General features: G+C 47.4%; 1 protein-coding gene and 1 pseudogene across 3 annotated transcripts in view; one reads left to right on the plus strand and one right to left on the minus strand.

Annotated features, from left to right (window-relative positions):
• PANX1 (pannexin 1) overlaps positions 1-19,214 on the plus strand; it is a gene marked incomplete at both ends in the record, with an annotated part of 66,665 nt that overhangs the window by 16,879 nt on the left and 30,572 nt on the right. For both annotated transcript variants that reach the window (XM_081099234.1, XM_081099235.1), the window contains one exon: positions 10,866-11,005. In XM_081099234.1, the coding sequence (XP_080955360.1) occupies positions 10,866-11,005 (140 nt within the window). The remainder of the gene's footprint in view (positions 1-10,865; positions 11,006-19,214) is intronic.
• Positions 964-1,812, minus strand: LOC308524700 (small ribosomal subunit protein uS5-like; annotated as a pseudogene). The gene has a single exon. The product of its transcript is annotated as a small ribosomal subunit protein uS5-like (transcript).

Below are 19,214 nucleotides of genomic sequence, written 5' to 3' on the forward strand. Positions count from 1 at the left end.
GACCAAATATAGCAGGCTAATTGTTAAGTTTATAATGTTGTATGGCCCACGAATGATGTTATAAATATCTGAATGGCCCTTGGCAGAAAAGAGGTTCCCCACCCCTGCCATAGGGGAATGCCAGGATAATGTGAGTGTCACAGATGCTCATAAGCCTTTTTTCCCATTACCAGCGTGTGAATGGTTTGTGCCACCAAGTAAGAGGATCTGGATGAAGCAAGCTGCAGAGGAGTGTGGCAGGCACCCAGTGCCCGCTCACCCCAGGCTCTTCCTCTTGGCTCCGTTTGTTCACGTGCCCTGTTTCGGAAGTGCTCTCTGGTCTTTGTGCATTTTTTATTTTATTTTATTTTAATTTTTTTGTGCCTTACACAGCAGCTCCAACCCCTTCCTTATCACACCCCTTTATCCCACTAGGATGTTTCCATCAGGATTGTTGCTGTTTGGTTAGTGTTCTAGGTTCAAAGTCTGCAGAAGGGGGAGGGGACACCTGTAATAATGTCCACATTAAAATTTTGTAATTAATAAAAATCTGCAGAGATTTTGCATGATATGCCCTAATCCTATAATATCCATAAATTTCGTTAATTTTAGTGCTTCTCCGAAACACCACATTAAAAAGAAAACAACCCACATAAGTAGTATTATAGTAGAGTTATTTGTGTTGATTTCCCTTCTACCTTCCATCTGACCTTTTGCATTCATCTTCATTTCATGGAACCAGAGTCTTTGGCCTGGACCAGGCTAGGACCTAGAGGTGATGGAAGAAACTTCAGACAGACGTGTGCTGTGACTGTTTCTTCATATGATCCCTCACCTGGACAATTACGATAGGTTCCTAACTGGTCTCTGCTTCTATTCTTAACCCAAAGGGCCAGTTATTGACATAACATCCAGTGTGAACCTTTTGTTTATTTTATTTTTTTAACAGGCTAAATCCACTTTATTTATTTCTCTTACATAAAATTATGTGGTGGTCACAGCCGGAGCCTGGGTCCTCTGTGCAGAACCTCTGGTGGGGTCTTTACGAGATGGTCAGTGAATGTCTGAGAGGGAGACTTGGTGAACATGGTCTCTTTCCAGAGGTCACAGGTGAGATGGCTGTAGGCCTTGGAGGCATCAAAGGCGGCCTTGGCGAAGTTGCCCAGTGTGGCAGTGCTGCCCCTGGCCAAGGTGTAGCAGTCATGGATACCCGCCACCAGCAGCAGCACCTTGGGCACAGGGGCTGAGACGATGTCAGTCCTCTGTGGTGGGGATGAGGTGGAGCCACAGCGGCTGGTCGCCTTGCAAGGGCTGGTGTGGGGCTTGTTGATCTTGTTCCCCCAGTAGCCTCGCTGCACAGGACAGTAGAGAGTTTGGCCAGGATGGTGGCCCCACACATGGCAGTGGCTGCTCCCTTTGAGCACTTAACACCCAGACAACATGTCCATTATAGTTCCTGATGGCGACAGATGCCTTGAACTGGGTCCTCTCGCCACCATATGTCTGCTTTTGCACCAGCATAATCTTCAAAACCTTGTCCTTGAGGGGTGCCCCCAGGAAAAAGGTCAGTGACCTCAGATTCCTTGATGGGCAGGGAGAAGGGGTAGATCTCCTCTAGGGACTCGATCTTTATGCCTTCACCAGGCGGCCTAGCTTGGTGACAGAGGTCCACTCCTTGTGCTCAACCTTGCCTCTGTGAGCTCTACGGACTTGGCCCTGGCCCCGACCAGCCTGGACTTCAGCCCTGTGTGGCTGCTGGATCCTCCATGGAAGCTGCTGCGGCCTCCCATCCCGGGACCAGGGGCCAGGCGCCCTTCCACAGCTCTGTGCCATCTGCCATTTGCCATTTCCTCAGAGAAGACACCAGTGTAAACCTTTTAAAGTGAAATCAGAAGATGTCTTTGCTTTTAAAATTATTTTGTGTGGATTTTAGGATTGAGCAAATGAGTAACTATGATGCAATTGGGAGCTGGAGCTCTCACTGTAAAAGAAGGATGATACAATCATGGAATAGGAATAGCAAGGAAGAACCCAGTGGTGTTGGATTGGAATAAAAATTGCAGTATAAACACACACACACACACACACACACACACACACACACACACACACACTGATTTCCCAGCTGTGTCTTCTGAGAGGGTCTGGGAGCAGTAGTCATGAGTGCATCTAGCATCTTGGTTTTAAATGTTCATTACCCACTAAAAGGAACTGAGGGCTCCTTGGAGAAATGGCGAATGGCAGGGCTGGGGCAGGGAGACTGAAAGAGAAGCCCAGAACATCTTGTGCCAGGAAGTGTGGATGGGGGGGGGGGGGGGGCTATCGGAAGGACACAGGATGTACTTTAACACAGCGTGAGCATCCAGATGCACAACAGTAATGGATTATAACGTATTGAAGAACAAGAGACTGAGAGTCCATATTAATACTAAGAAGCAATTGCAGGGGAGGGGAAATTCCTCCTTATAGTAAAACTAGAGGCCCGGTGCACGCACGGGTAGGGTCCCTAGGCCTGGCAGGTGATCAGGGCCGATCTGTGGGGTGATCAGGGGGCCCCCGCTATCACCCGCCTTGGTGGGCCTGGCACGGCCTGCTTGCTGCACCCCCTCCCCCGCCACTGCCACTGGTCGCCTCCCTCTGTGGGGCAATTTGGGGGGGCCCCCACTGGCACCTGCCTTGGCTGGCCTGGGGCCTGTGGGTTGGGGGCAGCTCTTGCATTGAGTGTCTGCCCCCTGGTGGTCAGTGTGTGTCATAGTGACCGGTCATTCCGCCGTTTGGCTGATTTGCATATTAGGCTTTTATTATATAGGATGCCAACTAATGTAGAGGGAAGGATAAAGTTGGAAAATCTTCAGTTTGCAACCACAGTTAAAAAATAGTGGCTTCAAAAGATGGTGGGGGAAATCTGAATATAGATTACAATATTGTATCAGATTTTTCTAATTTTGTGATTGCATTGGGTTATAGAAGAGAATGTCTTGTTCTTAGAAATAAATACACACTCTGAGAGTAAAGGGTTATGATCTTTGCAACTTACTCTCAGGTGGTTCAGAAAAAGAAAAGAATACATATATTACCTATGCGTATGCATAGAGAGAGGACATGTGGCAGAATGTTGGTAGTGGTTGAATCTAAATTCCAGAGTGTGTGGCATTTCATTGAAACAGTCTTTTTTAAAGATACTGTGTTTTATGCAGGTTTACAACTTTTATTTATTTTTTTCTTTCTGTTTTATTGAGATATAATTGACATATAACATTGTGTAAGTTTAAGGAGTACAGCATCATGATTTGACATATGTATTAATGGTGAAATGACTGCCACTATAGCGTTAGCTAACACCCCTCACCTCTTATGGTTATAATTTGTGTGTGTGTGAAGAGAACTTTTAAGATCTACTCTCTTAGCAGGTTTCAAATATACAACCTATTGTTGTTAACTTATAGTCACCATGTTGTACCTTACATCCCGTGACTTACTTTTCTTAGAACTGAAAATTTGTGACTTTTGACCACCTTTGCTCATTCCTTCACCCTCCACCTCCCATCTGTGGAAGCCACCAATCTGTTCCCTGTTTCTAAGAGTTCTGTTTGATTAGCTAAAACATGTAAGTGAGATCATGCCCTGTTTGTTTTCCTCTGTCTTATTTCACTTACCATAATGCCCTCCTCGTCCATCTGTGTTTACGCAAATGGCAGATTTCCTCTTTTTTATGGTTGCATAGCATTGTAATATTCTTGTAACATTTTTGTAGGTCTGAAAAAAAAATCAAAATAACATGTTTTAAAAAGAAATGAGGTAACTACAGCAAAATGTCCATATTGTTTTAAACTCCTAGGTATCTGTTATATTATTTTCTGTATGTTTGAGTTAGTTAATCTCAGAGGACAAAATTTTTTTAAAATAAAATGATATTTAGATACACCGAGTAATTTTTTGCATGTTTAGTAGAACATTGAGGTTTTGTAAGTCTTTCTTCCTCTGGTACCCAAGTTATGAAAATTTTATTCACTGGGCAACTGTTAGGTTTTACACTGGGTTTGTACAAGTTCTTCTGTGTGGTTTAGACTCGTGGGCGAGCTAAGGGACTGGGCTCTCCACCAGAGGAAAGAAACCCTTCAAACCGCTCCTGAGTTCTCTCGCCTCTCCTTCTGGGTATAATCCAGCTTCGTGATTCCTTGGGGCTGTCGTCTCAGTCCAACTTCCTTTTCGCTTTCCCCTCTTACACTTAGCAAGCTATATAATATTAGATTGTTTATGCCATCATTTTTTAAAAATGTAACTTCTTTTTATATTTTATTGATTTCAGAGAGGAAGGGAGAGGGAAAGAGAGAAACATCAATGATGAGAAAGAACCATTGATCGGCTGCCTCCTACCTGCCCCCTACTGGAGGTTGAACCCACAACCCAGGCATATGCCCTTGACCGGAATCAAACCTGGGACCTTTCAGTCCACAGGCCAGTGCTCTGTCCACTGAGCCAAACCAGCTAGGGCATCATTCATTAAATCATTCTTGATTTAATTAAAGGAGCCTTGTAGGTTCCATCTGAGGCTCACCAGCTTGGTTGCATGTTCCCTGTGGTCACACATCCTGGACCATGTGGTCGGTCAGTACAGGCTTATATTCCCTCCTCATTAGTGAGAGCAGTGTGCACTGAGGGGGCCTTTATCTAGCGCAGTGGTTCTCAACCTTCTGGCCCTTTAAATACAGTTCCTCATGTTGTGACCCCAACCATAAAATTATTTTCGTTGCTACTTCATAACTGTAATGTTGCTACTGTTATGAATTGTAATGTAAATATCTGATATGCAGGATGGTCTTAGGCAACCCCTGTGAAAGGGTCGTTCGACCGCCAAAGGGGTCGCAACCCACAGGTTGAGAACCGCTGATAGCGTGTTAGACCCGGAGGGGAAAACAGTTCTGAAATCCAGAGCAGTTGTGTATCGCTCTGTACAATGTGGGTGGGTAGAGGAGTGTCTGGGGACTTCTTGGAACTTGTTTAGAAGTTTACATTTGATGATGTCCATCTTAGCAAAGGAGCAGATGTTCGCCCTGGTTGGCTTCTCTTTAAAAGTCCAGGCTTAGCTGTGGACACGAGAGATCTGGTGAGTCATTTTGGTTTAAAGGAAAAGAAGACTATCATTTCAATTAAGTTTTGTTTTGTTTGGGCTACAGAGAGTACTTATCTTTTTGTGCCGGTTTAAAACTCATGTGTGCCTTGGGGTCAGTTCCTGCAAAAACGAAGGCAGTAATGGACAGTTTGGGACTTCCGCGATATATTTAGTTGCTTGGGTTTAAAAGCTGGTCTGGGTGGAAGTCTGATGGGGTGGTGAAAGGGGAGAAATTTGGCTCTTTTTTTTTCTTTTCAATGTAAAGATCTAATTGGCTTTATTGAACGATTCATGAGTCAGCATCCCATCTAGTAAATGGAAAGGTGTTCATTGGCTCTTTCTTAAGAAAGAGAAGATGTTCTGAGATTCTTAGAATGTTGCTGCAGTTTATGATCGCTGGCAGCTCGGAGTATTCGGCAAGGTAGGGTCCTTTGGGGCAGACCCTGTGGGTCATCCGGTTTTATCATGTTGGGGTCAAAGGTACTTTAAACAGACCCAGGCCTGTTATGTCCTGTGAGTGCACTGTTCTGTGTTTAAGATCTGACCACCACCCATCTCTTTTCTCTTCTGCACGTTCATGGTCCTCTTCACGTGATTATTCTCATTGAACTTGAGAGTTTATAATCGTTTTCCATTTTTTGGACAACCTTAAAATGAGCCAGAATTTTTAAGTTTGGTGCTTTCTAGGTTGTAGTATGATATAAATAATAAATAAATAAATTAATAAATAAATAAATGCATAAATAAATAAATAAATGTGTGTGTGAATATAATTTATATTACTTTGAATTTAAACCGAATTTTTGTTTTGCAAAATAAAAATATTTTGTAATTTTCAGAAGCTATATAGATAGTAATGATTATAATTGATATCATCATTATTATACTCTATTTTTACTTTGTACCTCAGAACAGCAACCCCAGGATCTACTTCCCCTTAAAGAAACTTTTCTGTCTCCTCCTTTCTCTTTCCACCATCTATGACTCAACCTTTGTCAACAACCTGTGCTCTTATGTCTCCTCTTTCTTGTGTCTGAAGGTGAAGACAGACTCCCAGGATGATAACCAGCTCTACAACCTATACTAGCCACGTGATCTCAGTGCCTCACTTTTCCCATCTTTAAAATGGGGCTAAAAGTACACACAAGGGGATAGTTCTCTGTGCTTGCCTTCTACTGCCTCTTCACTCTTTCCTATGTATCAGTTATTTCAGCTTCAAATCTCTTCTATTTGAAAGGTCCTCGTTCTCCCAGCCAGTTACCTAGATCTTTCTATTCGTGTTTTTATTTTTGTTAAACTTGTGGTTTTGGTGAGTTTTCTTAACTCCTCAAGAGGCCTGAGCCCTGTGCCACGTCCCAGTTGTAGGCAGCATATAAATGCAGAAGCAAATACCGGGAGCATTCTCACACAGCACCTGCGAGTGGGTGTTTGTCAGGGGACACAGGGGCTTGCTCAGAACTTACCGCCCCTCCGCTGGGGGTTAGTGATGCATAAGAGTGAAATGAAAGCCTGTTCAGGGGAGCGGGGCCATAGGTAACTAGGCCAAAGTCCCTCTTTTCGAGGTTGGACTGGGAACCGAGAGGGCCTTGCACAAGCTGTGTGGGCGCCATTGAGAAATCACTGGACAGGCTTGCCCTTTGGCCCTGGCCCTGGCCCTGTGCACCCTCGGGTTCTCCACCAGCTGCTGCAGGTGTAAGCTGCCTGGGCTGCCACTCGGGGAGAAGGCGTGACCCTCGCCTGGGCGCCCTGGGCTCCAAGCCGAGTCCAAGAAGGGGGCAGGGAGGATGTCTGAGGCTGGGTCACTTACTTAGCAGGTGTCGCTGCTTCTACAGTGCCCATGAACACATGTTTCCTGCTTGTGGTCTGTCATAATATCTGGCCAATCACACGAGGGTAAAGCCCACAGCTCCCTGCACTCTCAGCCAGGGGAAAGTGGTGTTCTCTGTTCCCTGTATAAACCTGAGGCTCGCTTCACGCTTTCTCTGCAGTTGTGAGGGCAGTGCATATCTCACTAAAGCTCCCCCTAGGAATTAGTGCTCATTCAGCCAACACATAGCAGGGTGGAGGTGGAGTATAGGACTCAGGCCCTCGGGCCAGAGGATCGCTGTGGGTCAGGGGGCTGTTTTCTTGGCTATCAAACAGGGATGCTTGAACATTGAGACAGTCTTTATATTAGTACTTTGAAATGTTTAAAATACCAAACAGGTGTTGTTTATATGATATGGGGGGTGGGGGGGGGTGGGGGGAGGGGGGAGAGATTGATTCTCTGTCAACCCTACCAGCCAAGAGTTGAGATCTTACTAGAGGAGATGAGATATACCTGCATGTTTGTACAGCATGGTTGAAGGTGATTATCTGCGTGTCTGTGATGGCTTTAAAGGACTCTGGGAACTCATTGGGGAAGAAGCTTCATGGTGAAGGTGACCATCTGAGGTGGGTTTTGAAAGATGAGCCATGGAGGTAGACGAGATGAGCCATGGAGGTGGGTGTGGAGGGGCATTGACTTAACAAACAAGTATTGGAGAGAGGGCCCCAGGTAGAGGGAATACTGTGAGGAAAGGCTCAGAGTTTGGAACGAATCAGGCCTGTGCAAGCTGCAGCAATAATTGGGTTGGATTGGAGTATCAGTTCGGATTTATATGCCACGCATAGGAGAACATGTGAAAAAAGCTGAACCAAGGAAATGTCAGGATTAGAACTGAGCTTTAGGATGAATAATCCAGGGGGAATCTGGAAGCTTTCCTTATGGGAAGGTTACTAGGCAAAATGTAAAACACCAGTGCACCTTTCGATATTATTTTTGAAAAGTGGGATAAAGGATGTGGGAGTACATTTGGAGATGGAGCGGGATGGTCCAGGACCCAAGCATCCTAGCCCCATGGCAACAGCTGAGCACCCCGACACGGGTGCCTTTAAGCCAGGCTGAGCTGTCATGCCCTGGGGGAAGGTGTGGGGCTGCAGCACTCAGCACATGCTCGTCCCCCTACACCCTCTTGTTTTGCCCCTTCCTTTACTCCTGTTCTTCACTCCCAGTTTGGCTTCTGCACCTGCCTGGCTCTTGACTTCCTTTGTTTCCCATTTCTGGCCTGGGAATACCCAATACCTGGGGCTTGGCCTGGTTCCCCAGATTGGTCCTCGACCCTTCCCAGGAAGCTCTGCCTGTTCTTGTCACTTGGAGGAACTATTTGTTCAAACCACCCCAACTCCAGCTAGGCCTGGCTCCGAGGACCTCCTTCAGCATGGCCTTATTGGAGGAGGGTTCTAAGAGAATGAGAGTTGGACACAGTTTCACATTTTGGTGCCACCATTTTCTAGCTTGGGTCGGGGATTGCTGAACTACTTTGAGTTTGGTTTCCTCCAGGATAAAATGAAAATAACATGGATCTCTTTATCTCTTTATTCACCTCCCTCTCCCTCTTTCTGTCTTTTTCAGCTTGGTTGTGAGGTTTAAATGAGGTGATGATTTAAGAGCTGCTTGGTGTCCTATGAATATTGGTTGCCCGCTATCTTTTCCTCTGACCTTCTATTCCAGATGAAGGACATTGACTTGTGAGCTCAGCACATCCTCATCTCTGTCTCTTGTGACTCAGTTATATTTCTCGTCTTGCTCTTTTGCAAAAGCTTTGAAATAAAAAGTTTAGTTATTTATGCTCCAGCAGTTTCTACCACTGCCTTGGTGTAGGCCCCTGAGGTCCCAAGACAGAACTTGAAGCACATTTTCCAACAGAAAGAATGTTACTGTATGTTGGCTACGTGTGCTAAGCGCACCATACCTAAGGAACCCATGGGCCAGACAGGTTCTCATGAAATCCTAACAGCGTTGTCCATTTTCATGAAAAAATATTTGAACAGATGTTGCCAAGCAAGCGACTTGCCAGGACCCACCCACGTGTAACCTGAGCCTGCCTGTCCCTCTGTGCCTCGGTCATCATGCTCAGGATGTCTTGGTGGCCACACCGGAAGCTTTTGACAAAGTCCTGCTGATGGGAGAGCAGTGTGACGTTAGCCCCATGGTCCTGCGCTGTCCTGACTGCTCTGTTCTTAGAAAATGTAAGAACTCAAGTTTAATGGGATGAGAGAGTTGGAAGGGACCTGAAATACCTTACCTACCCCCAACTCATACGTAAGCCATTCCTAGCAGGTATTACAGGCATGTTCTAGTGGCGCCTGACTTTCCACAGTGATCTCCACGGGCTCTCGCTGAGAGTTCCTATCTCGATGCCTGTGGACATAAAGGCACCGATGAAGAAGAAGGGATGCTCAGGGCCTTGCCCATTGCCCCTTCCGCCACCACAGGAATGTACTCTCTGGACAACATCCCATCACTGCCCTCTCCTGCCACAGCTATAAAGGCCTCCCCCTCCCCAGGGAAAGGTGACCCTTCTAGGCTTTTTATGCCCTGGGGAGTAGGGGAATTCAGTTCAGTGTCTTCTCACCATCCCTGTCCCTTCTCTGTAGGGAGGGAAGAGAGAAAGGTGGGCATGCCCCCACCTTTAAAGCTGTAACAGAATACACTAGTTACTTCGTGTTGAAGAGTATAATGCTTATTAAGCAACCACTGCGAACCAGGCGCTACACTAGAAGGTAGACATTAATGCCATCGCCCTTTTGGAGATCCTTGGCTTTGGGAGGCTAGGTGACCCGAGGTCACACAGCTGTGAGTGGCAGAGTTAGGTTTCAGTACAGCTAACATCAGCGCTGCACCTAACACTTCCTCTCACGCCGCACAGGATGTGGACAAGCGTGTGCCTGCTCTTGGCCTCAGCAGCTGGTCCCTGTTCCTGTGACACACCCAGGCTCCTATGTGTGCTGATGCTGATGGGACAGGGAAGCATGGCTGGGCTAGGCGCTGCCAGGAGCGGCTCAGTGCCAGGTGCTGTGCCTGCTGTCAAGGAGTGGGGGCACGGCCTCAGCCCTGCACCCCAAAAGTCTCGGCCAATTTCCCACATGGCCTGTGTGAGTCAGGAGGGCACACAGGCCCTCGGGGAGCGTGGAGAGTCTTCAGGTAGTAGGGAGTGGTAGCATTTGCAGAGTGATGTAGTCCCAGTTTGCAGAGGAGAGGACTGAGTTCCGAGCTCCCAGAAGAGCAAGGTAACAGCAAGCAGGACCCAGCTTTCCTGACGCCCCATCCAGCACCCATCTCCCTGCCTGGAGGCTTGCCTTCCGGAGCATCTGCCTTCCAAATGTGAACGCTTGGGCTGCAGTTTCAGCCTGCGCCTTTTTTGTTAGAGGAGATGGAAAGCTGCTGATTTGTCATCAGGCAAAGTATTGCCAAATGTTCCATCAGCCTTCTCTTCCTCGGGCTAAAAGTTCTTTGTTTCTTTGTTCCAAGAGGCCTTCCTTTCTAGTCTACTTGTCTGCACTGACTCTCCTCCTCCCTGCCCCACCCCCTCCCTACAGTCCCCCTCCTTTCTCTCATTCCTCACCCCAAAGGAAACCAACTCTATGCAGGTTTCCTCCGTACGTTTTTGGCTCTGGTTCTTTTCCTGCTCGCTTTTTCTTTTTATGGTGGTTTTACTTCTTTTAAGAGTTTCCCCCCACCTGAGCGCAAGCTGCTGTCATGACCAGTGTTGGCCCCAAAAACTCTCAAATACTCAGCTTTATCATGCATGTGGGCATTTGGTTCAGCTCTGCCCTTACACCTGTGTGGTGCTCCCCACCTTAGCTCACACTGGAAAACCGGAGGCAGGAGGGAGAGGCGGGCGGGGCGGGAGGGGTCCAGACCCTGCGCTTCCATTCACCTGGAACGATCTGTTTTTGTTTTGTTTCTTAGGTACACAGATAAGCTGTTTCTCCCCAAGTTCTTTCTCCTGGCGTCAGGCTGCCTTCGTGGATTCTTACTGTTGGGCTGCCGTTCAGCAGACGGACTCCTTGCAGGGCGACGCTGGAAACCTCCCCCTGTGCCTGCACAAGGTAATGGGGACTTTTCCCCATGTCACCTGTTTGCTTTAGAGATGTGGGTACCGAGGCCCAGAGAGGCTGTGCCAGCCCTTGCCACGCAGATACATCCGGCCAACCAGGGCTTAACTCCGATTGTACAACCGTAGCACTTTAAAATCAGAAGGAGCCTCAGAGGAACTTGGTCCAGCACCTTCATTTAGCAGATGGGGAAACTGAGGCACTTTTTGCATTTGAGCTCCGTAACGGCAGGCACCTCATGTATCCTGGTCACCTTTCTATCCTTAAGGCCCGCCTGAGTGTCTGGCCCGTAGTGGGCTCTCAGCACATTTTGAATGCCTGAGTGAGCATTGTTAGATAGTGGCAGAGAGGACCCAGGCATAGCTTTGGGACCAACAGAGAGTTCATTTGCTTCCAGCCGGCGTGTGACTGAGCACCGAGACGCCCAGGGATGACTCCCTCTGGGGGTCTGGGCTGCATCACAGCTTTTGGAATAGATTCCTTTGCTTTCTGATGGACACAGACACTGCAAGGAAGGGGAGACATTGCATAGGAGACGCCTGTGCCCTATAGGGAAGAGGTACAGGCAGGAGCTCTGTGGTCGGGGGAGTGGTGGAGGCGGGGGTGGGGGTGGGGTGGACAAAGAGGCTGGGCAGGGCAGAACCTGGGCCAGCATTGGCACGTTTGTGCAGGACGTTCTCTGCAGAGTGCAGAGGCCCCAGGAGGTCTTCTCTTCTTCGCATTCATGAAAGTAGGGCTTTGTCATTATCTTCAACCACTGGTTCTTTTGTCCAGGGTGAGCACAGATAGAACGTGTATCTTCTGCTATTCCTCCACTGGGGAAAGTGTGGTATTTTAGCTTCTGAAAAGGCAAAGGATGAAGTTTGCTCTCCCGCCTTGGCCTGTTGCCAAACACAGTCAGCGTCCTTCTTTTTTAAAAAGAATAATTTAAGTCCTTGGCTAAGACTCAGGCCTGTTCCCCTCATGTTTATTTGTTGTGTGCCGTTAGGCATAGTGATGCCCTACAGTGCCTCTCTTCTTCGGGATTGGGCTTTTCTCTTTGACTTTCAGCCTTAGCGTTAGTTGGGTTCTCATCCATTTTGCATGACTTTATAAGCCAGGGCAAGAAAGAATAAGGCTCTTCAGTATGAAAGGGCACAGTTCCAGAAATTGAACAGCTTTGCTTGCAAATCTAAATCCATGCTGTTGTAGTTTTTTTTGTTTTGTTTTTTTTATTTTATTGTTTAAAGTATTACAAATAGTAGTACATATGTCTCCGTTTTTTCCCCATTGACCTTCCCCCGGCCTCCCCTATCTCCCCCCACCCCAGCACATTCCCTCACCTCCCCCCACCAGTGTTTTGCGTCTATTGGTTATGCTTATATGCATGCATACGAGTCCTTCGGTTGATCTCTTATCTCCACCCACCCCCAGCCTTCCCGCTGTAGTTTGACAGTCTGTTTGATGTTTCTTTGCCTCTGTATCTATTTTTGTTCATCAGTTTATAATGTTCTTTACTAGTATATTCCTCAAATGAGATCATGTGGTGTTTTCCTTTCACTGACTGGCTTATTTCACTTAGCATAATGCTCTCCAGTTCCATCCATCCTGCTGTTGTCATTTTAAATCCATTTGTTATAATGTTCTTATGAGAATAGAAAGTTGTAAGCAGGGCTGGGCAATGATGGATCCACAGAAGAGGAATGTATAGCCTGGGATTGTCCTTACGTCAGAAAGGTTAGAGGTTGCAAAACTTTCAGAGCAGGAAGAAAGCCAGAGATTTTGATCCAATTGCATTTTACACAGAAGGATAGGGGCCCCTGGAAAGGTCAAGCCTCGGAGTCACAGGACGAGTTGCTGGCTGAGATTAGGACCAGGTCTCTGTGCTCCCATTGCTTCTGCAGGGAGGGAGGGGAGATCTGACAGAGCAGCGTGGTGGGCAAGCCTTAGGTTGTGAGTATTAGTGAGGATTAAGGAGCTCTCTTCTGGCGGTGGCAGTCTGGATTGTTTGGATGGAAGTTTGGCTTGGGATCTGAGCAGAGAGAACTCTTGCCAGGTTCATAGAGCTGGAGACAAAAATTGGAGTTGGGACCTGCCTTAGTTGGAAGGACACTGTTCAACATCCAAGGCTTGAAAGGCCATTGCTGAACAGAAGTGGTAATCCAGAATTAAACCAGCCCTCAGCGGGACTAGAGCCCTGGTGTGAATCATTTCAGTACCAATGGAATGAGTGAGATACGGGATTATCAGCGTCTCTCTAGCCTGCCTGCCAACCAGAAGCCAAAATAAACCAGTTTCTCTGAAGGAGGGGTCCCTTCATCCAGAGCCTCAGATTCTTGCACCAGTTTTTCACATGTAATGTTCAGCACTCAATTAAAAATAAGCAGGGCCCTGACCGGTTTGGCTCCGTGGATAGAGCATTGGCCTGCGGACTGAAGGGTCCCAAGTTCGATTCCGGTCAAGGGCATGTACCTTGGTTGAGGGCACATCCCCAGTAGGAGGCAGCTGATCAATGTTTCCCATCAATGTTTCTAACTCTCTATCCCTCTCCCTTCCTCTCTGTAAAAAATCAATAAAATATATTTTTTTAAAAAAGCAGGGTGTAAGAAAGTCAAGAGAAAAACCAGAACTAGAAACAGACCCACAGGAGTTCCAGATAATAGTAGTTATGAGACACACACTTGAAAATAATCATTAATATAATGTTCAAAGAATCAAGATAATATGGAGAATTTCCCAGGGAAATGGAAGTTCTCAAACTGAAAACAGTAAGTGGCAGGGAGTTGGTTTTTGCTAACATTGGTTGAGGGCCTGCCATAGACATTCTAGTATATTTGCTATCAGAGAACCACACAGGCCGTGGTCCCTTCCTCTAGGAACTCACTGTTTAGTGAAGAAAACAAACATGTGAAGAAGATACTGAAGATACTGAGAAGGAATAAACAGGAAGCTAGATAAAAAAAAAAAAAAAGGAGCCGAAACCGGTTTGGCTCAGTGGATAGAGCGTCGGCCTGCAGACTCAAGGGTCCCAGGTTCGATTCCGGTCAAGGGCATGTACCTGGGTTGCGGGCACATTCCCAGTGGGAGATGTGCAGGAGGCAGCTGATCGATGTTTCTCTCTCATCGATGTTTCTAACTCTCTATCTCTCTCCCTTCCTCTCTGTAAAAAAAATCAACAAAAATATATTTAAAAAAAAAAAAGAAAAAAAAAAAAGGAGAGTGTGGTTGAATGCTGCTGAGAGAAGAGTGCAATAAAGGTGGAACCGAACTTACTGGATTTGGTGAAATTACTAGTCATCCTGACAGGAGTGATTTTAATGGAGACGGGGGCACCGGATGACAGTGGGTGAGCGGGAGGCGAGGAAATAAAGATGACAGTAATAGACAGTTTCTTCAGATGTTTTTTCAGTTTTAGAAAAATCTCTGCCCTAGAAAGGAAAGCAACAAACTCAGTGGTAAATAGAGGGTTTGGGGTCTAGGAAGTTTTGTTTTGTTTTAGTGTGAGGGAACGGTGAACATATTGAAATGGTGATAGAAATAAGAAGGTAGAAAAAGAAAAGATGACAGGCACTGCCTGGGGAAGGCACATGGCGCCTTCTGGGAGAGGGGAAGGCGTTGGTTTATTCTGTTGGGGAGCAGTGGGGCCTTGATCAACTCTGGCGGGTCAGGCCAGGTGATAGAGAATCTCTGAAAACTACCTAGGTGTACAGACTACACCAGTGATGGCGAACCTAGGACACGCGTGTCAGAGGTGACACGCGAACTCATTTTTTTGGTTGATTTTTCTTTGTTAAATGGCATTTAAATATATAAAATAAATATCAAAAATATAAATCTTTTACTATGGTTGCAAATATAAAAAAATTTCTATATGTGACACAGCACCAGAGTTAAGTTAGAGTTTTTCAAAATGCTGCCACGCCGAGCTCAAGAGGTTCGCCATCACTGGTCTACACGGTGGGGGGACATTGGGAGCCATTGCAGGTCTTGAGCAGGGTGAGCATGGTGTTTCCAGGAGTTAATCCTCAGTGAGGGTTTGCTGGAGAGAACAGAGACAGGAAGAGCGCCACTTGGGAGGCACAGGGTTTTGATCAGAAAATGGAGAGGAAGGGACGTTATTATTTCTGAGAAGGCAAAGAACAAACACTCAAAGAGCAGCAGTTGGTATTTTATTGCCGGTTAGAGGATTACACTAAAGGACTGTCCAAGGTGATCAGATGCTTAGACTAGGGGTCAGCACACTTTGCTCTGAAGGGTCAGAGGGCACATTTTTTCATCGTTGCCAGTTGCGGTCACTGTTGCCATTCCTCGGCTCTGCCGAGGTGGATGACATGTGCACGACTGGTTGAGGCTGGATCTGGCTCGTGGGCAGCGGAGCTTGTCCCCTGGGCTCAGGCGATTGATAGCAGCAGGGCTGGTGGGCAGGAGACAGAGCGGGGGCATCACAGAAGGTGGAGCCAACAAGATGTCCTGATTGGCCTGGGAAGAAGAAGGAAAGATTAGAATCAAGGACATGACGTGACCAAGGTTTTAGGTGCTGGGTAAAGGTGAGACCATTTGCTACACTGAAGATGAAGAAGGCTGAGGAAGGAGAAGGTTTAGGAGGAAAACCAAATAATTCTGCTTGAACACGTGAAATCAGAGATACTGGATGGCCCAGGTAGGCAGTGGGCTGTGGTTCTGGAGATCCGAGGGTGGGTGGAGGCATAAATATAGGGTGGGCAAAGGTAGTAGGTTTACAGTTGTTTGTATGGAAAGTAATACATACAAAGATTAAAAAAATAATACAAGAATAAACTCTGTTTCGTGTACTCACAACTGTGAGCCTACCTTTGCCCCACCCTGTGTAGCAGTTGTCAGAGGATAGATGGGATTTAAAGCTGTGGGACTGGATGGGGTTGGCTGGGGAGTGAGTATAACAGGGACGAGGTCTGAGGGGTGCTCCAGCTTTGGAGGTGGTGGAGTAGGAGGCGTTGGCAGGGGAGAGAGAGCTGGGGATCATGGGGAAAATGAGAAGGGTGTGCTGTGCAAATGAAAGACCGATGTCCTGTAAGGCCTTTGTCGGTGTAACAACCGGCTATAGGCATCTGTTGTCCCTACTTTCAGTTCTTTTGAGTAGCTCCCTAGACGTGGGATTGCTGGCTTCTTTTTCAAGCTCAGAAAACTTTTCCCATAGGTTTTCTTTAGTCCTGTCCACAGTCAGTGAACTCGTGTCTGTGAGGATGACTGGGGTCACCTCATCCAAGCTCTCACTTCACAGAGGGGACGCTGAGGACCACGGCAGTTGCTGCCTTGTCCAAAGTCCCATGGCCTGATAGTGGGAGAGCAAGGTCCCAGGGCCTCTCTCCTTCAGATTTCAGATGTTTCTCCCACGTGTGTGGCTTCAGACGTCTGCACTCTAACCTGTGGGTGAAAGTTCCCAGCTGGACACAAGGAGAGTCTTTCCAGCAGAATGCTGACCAGCAGCATAACCCACTGCTGACTGGGAGATCCTTAGTTCCGGCTGGGCATGAAGCTGTGTCCTCTTCCCGTATTTTTCCTTACTCTTGCCGCACTTCTTTTGTGTAGAATCCTGGCTCCCAGGATGTACTTGACACCCAGCTACATCATCCCCACCCTCTCCCCCAACACTTTCAAAGAAAATGGAAGCGCAGACATGAAAACATGCTCAGCTTCTGCATCAGACCTACCAGGGGTCCCGGTGGCAGCACCAGCCTCTTCCTTCCCTTTTGATAAATGGAAGAGGCCCCTTCTCCTGACCAAAGGCCAGACCCCTTTGTGCCCCACTTGTGTTCTAGATGCCCCCCAATCGCGTGTTTGAAGGAACTCAGCCCCCATTTTCCTCTTTTTTTTTTCTCTGCATGTTCTCTTCCCATTAACACTTCAGCACATTTCTTTCCACCAAACTGACCTTGCCCAGATCACCAACCACCTCCCTGTTGCTACATCAATTCTCACTCATAAGGGTTCATCCTACTTGGCTTCGCTCGGGCATCCAATTCTGTGGACCGTGCCCACCTGCAGATGCCCTCTTGACCCTTGGGGCAGAGTCTCCCTGGCAGACACTTTCTCTTTTGCCCATCCCTGGGAAGTTGGGGTTCCTCTGGGCTCTGTCCTAGGCTTTTCTTTTCTCCTGCTTCACCCTGTCCCTGGATCACATCATCTCTCTTGTTTCAGCTTCCATATGCCACCAACTCCAGGTCTTTATCTCTGACCAGCCTGCTCTCCTCAGCTCCAGTCCGCACTCCCAGTGTGTCCTGAACTTGAACACTTGAAGGTCTGGCAGATGCCTCCAACACTAGTTCAAGGCTGAACTCACCTTCCCTCCTGTCCCCCCCTGGACCTGTAGTTCAATTAGGGTCACACCATCCACCCTGTGACCTCAGCCGGAAATCTGAGAGCCATTTTGACTCTTTTTCCTTCCCCTCACATCCTGTCAGTCCCTAGTCCCATCAGTTCTGCTTTCTGCAGCTCTTAAATCCTTCATCCCTCCGTCCACCTCTCTAGGGTGGCCGGCCGTCATCCCTCACGTTGCTGCCTTCATTCCCGCTATTTCCACATAATCACAGGTGCTCTTTTTTGCCTGTCTGGCTGTCATTTCCCTAAAAACAACAACAATAACAGCCCTTCAGGTCCCTACAAAATGTCTCTATTGCTTTGAAAAAGCAAACCATTTTGTCTAACTGTGTTCACTCTCCCTCTGGCCCCTGTGAACCACCCCAGCCTCACTTCTTGATGCAGCCTCACCACCCCGTGTGCTCCAGGGAACCTGACTTCCCTCAGGTCCCCGGTTTCTGTTCAAACACACTCTGCTCGAAGACTCCTCCCCTGGCAACCCTCCCCGCCCCCAGATCTGGCCAACTCCTAATGTATTGTTCTGGTCACAGGTTCAATGTCATTTCCACCTAGAAGCTTCCTCTGAACCCCTAGACTGAGGGTTGCTGCCAATTCAAACTGCTTCCAGAGCCAGCAGGGTTGATGTGAAGCCTCCAGGAAATACCACATGCCCTGCCTAAGACACAGAGCCAAAGCATGGGGTGCCGGCTAAGCTACACACCAGCTGTACCCCGTTGCGGTTTGTGTTGCCTGGTTGTACATTCCCTGGGATCACCCTGGGATATGGCACTTACTAGCCTTAGTTCTACTTAAGTGGTTGTTTATTTCTAGGACTCAGTTCCATACAAGCAGATACCATGCTTGGGTCTTGTTCGTCGGTGTACAGCTAGGGCAGTGTGTAACTCATGGTGGGCGTGCAGAACACATCCGTGGAGGGAAGGACACACGGGGGAAGGAGAGGAATGGGGAGCTCGTACGTCCTGTTCAGAAGCAGGCGTAGCTCTCTAGGAGCATCTGGCTCTGGGTGAGAGGCACAGAGTTGATGTGGACACTTCTCAGTTCAGTTCTGATGCCAGGATTAAAACCAGGAGACCCAACCTCCCCCCAGAGAAGTTACTCCATGTAATATTTCAATGTGCTTATCATCAGCATAGAGTTTATGGCAGTGGTATAATTAATACTGTAATTTCTCACCCACCTACTTCTTCCATTTCTCCTTTCCTTTCCCTTCTCCCTTTCTCTCCCATCTATTGCTGGTGGCCTCCGGTACCCCCTGAGGGAAGTCTTTTGTGCAAATGTGGGTGCACTCAAGGACACCAGCAGGTGGCGCCTTAGGACTTTTTGATAACTGGCTTTTTTGGGGTGTTCTGTTCTTGGTCAAGTTCATAACATAGGCAACTGTTAGGCAAGATTTCTTTCCGAAACAGGAAAGCAGCGTTGTTGTTTTTTAAACTGAAAAGCGGAAGGGAAAAACAACAAGAACAAGAAAGTAAAATTAACAGATTTGTCAAATCTTTGTTTAGTTCTCTTAAGTGGCTTTACAGAAACTTAGTTAGAGGGGTCCTCTGAGGCTGCCAGACCAGAGGTTTCAAACCTTAGCCTTATCTGTGTGAAAATATAGGCTCCTGAGCCCCATCCAGACCCCTGGATTGGAACCTGGCGGGGGGGAGGGAGAAGAAAGAGGGGGGTCAAGGCCAAGAATATGGTTTTTATCTATTTTGGGGAGATTTCTGATGCTGCTGGCCCAGCTTGGATTCCAATGTAGATACCACTCATCTACACCCATGTTTCCCAAACTCTGTGTGCGTGTGAATCACCTCTCTGTGCATAGGCCTATAAATGGAGGTCTTTGTTGAAATATAGACTCAGATTCAGTAAGTGTGATGGG

The sequence above is a fragment of the Myotis nattereri genome, assembly GCF_964212035.1.
Source record: "Myotis nattereri genome assembly, chromosome: 9".
In the NCBI taxonomy this organism is placed as follows: domain Eukaryota; kingdom Metazoa; phylum Chordata; class Mammalia; order Chiroptera; family Vespertilionidae; genus Myotis; species Myotis nattereri.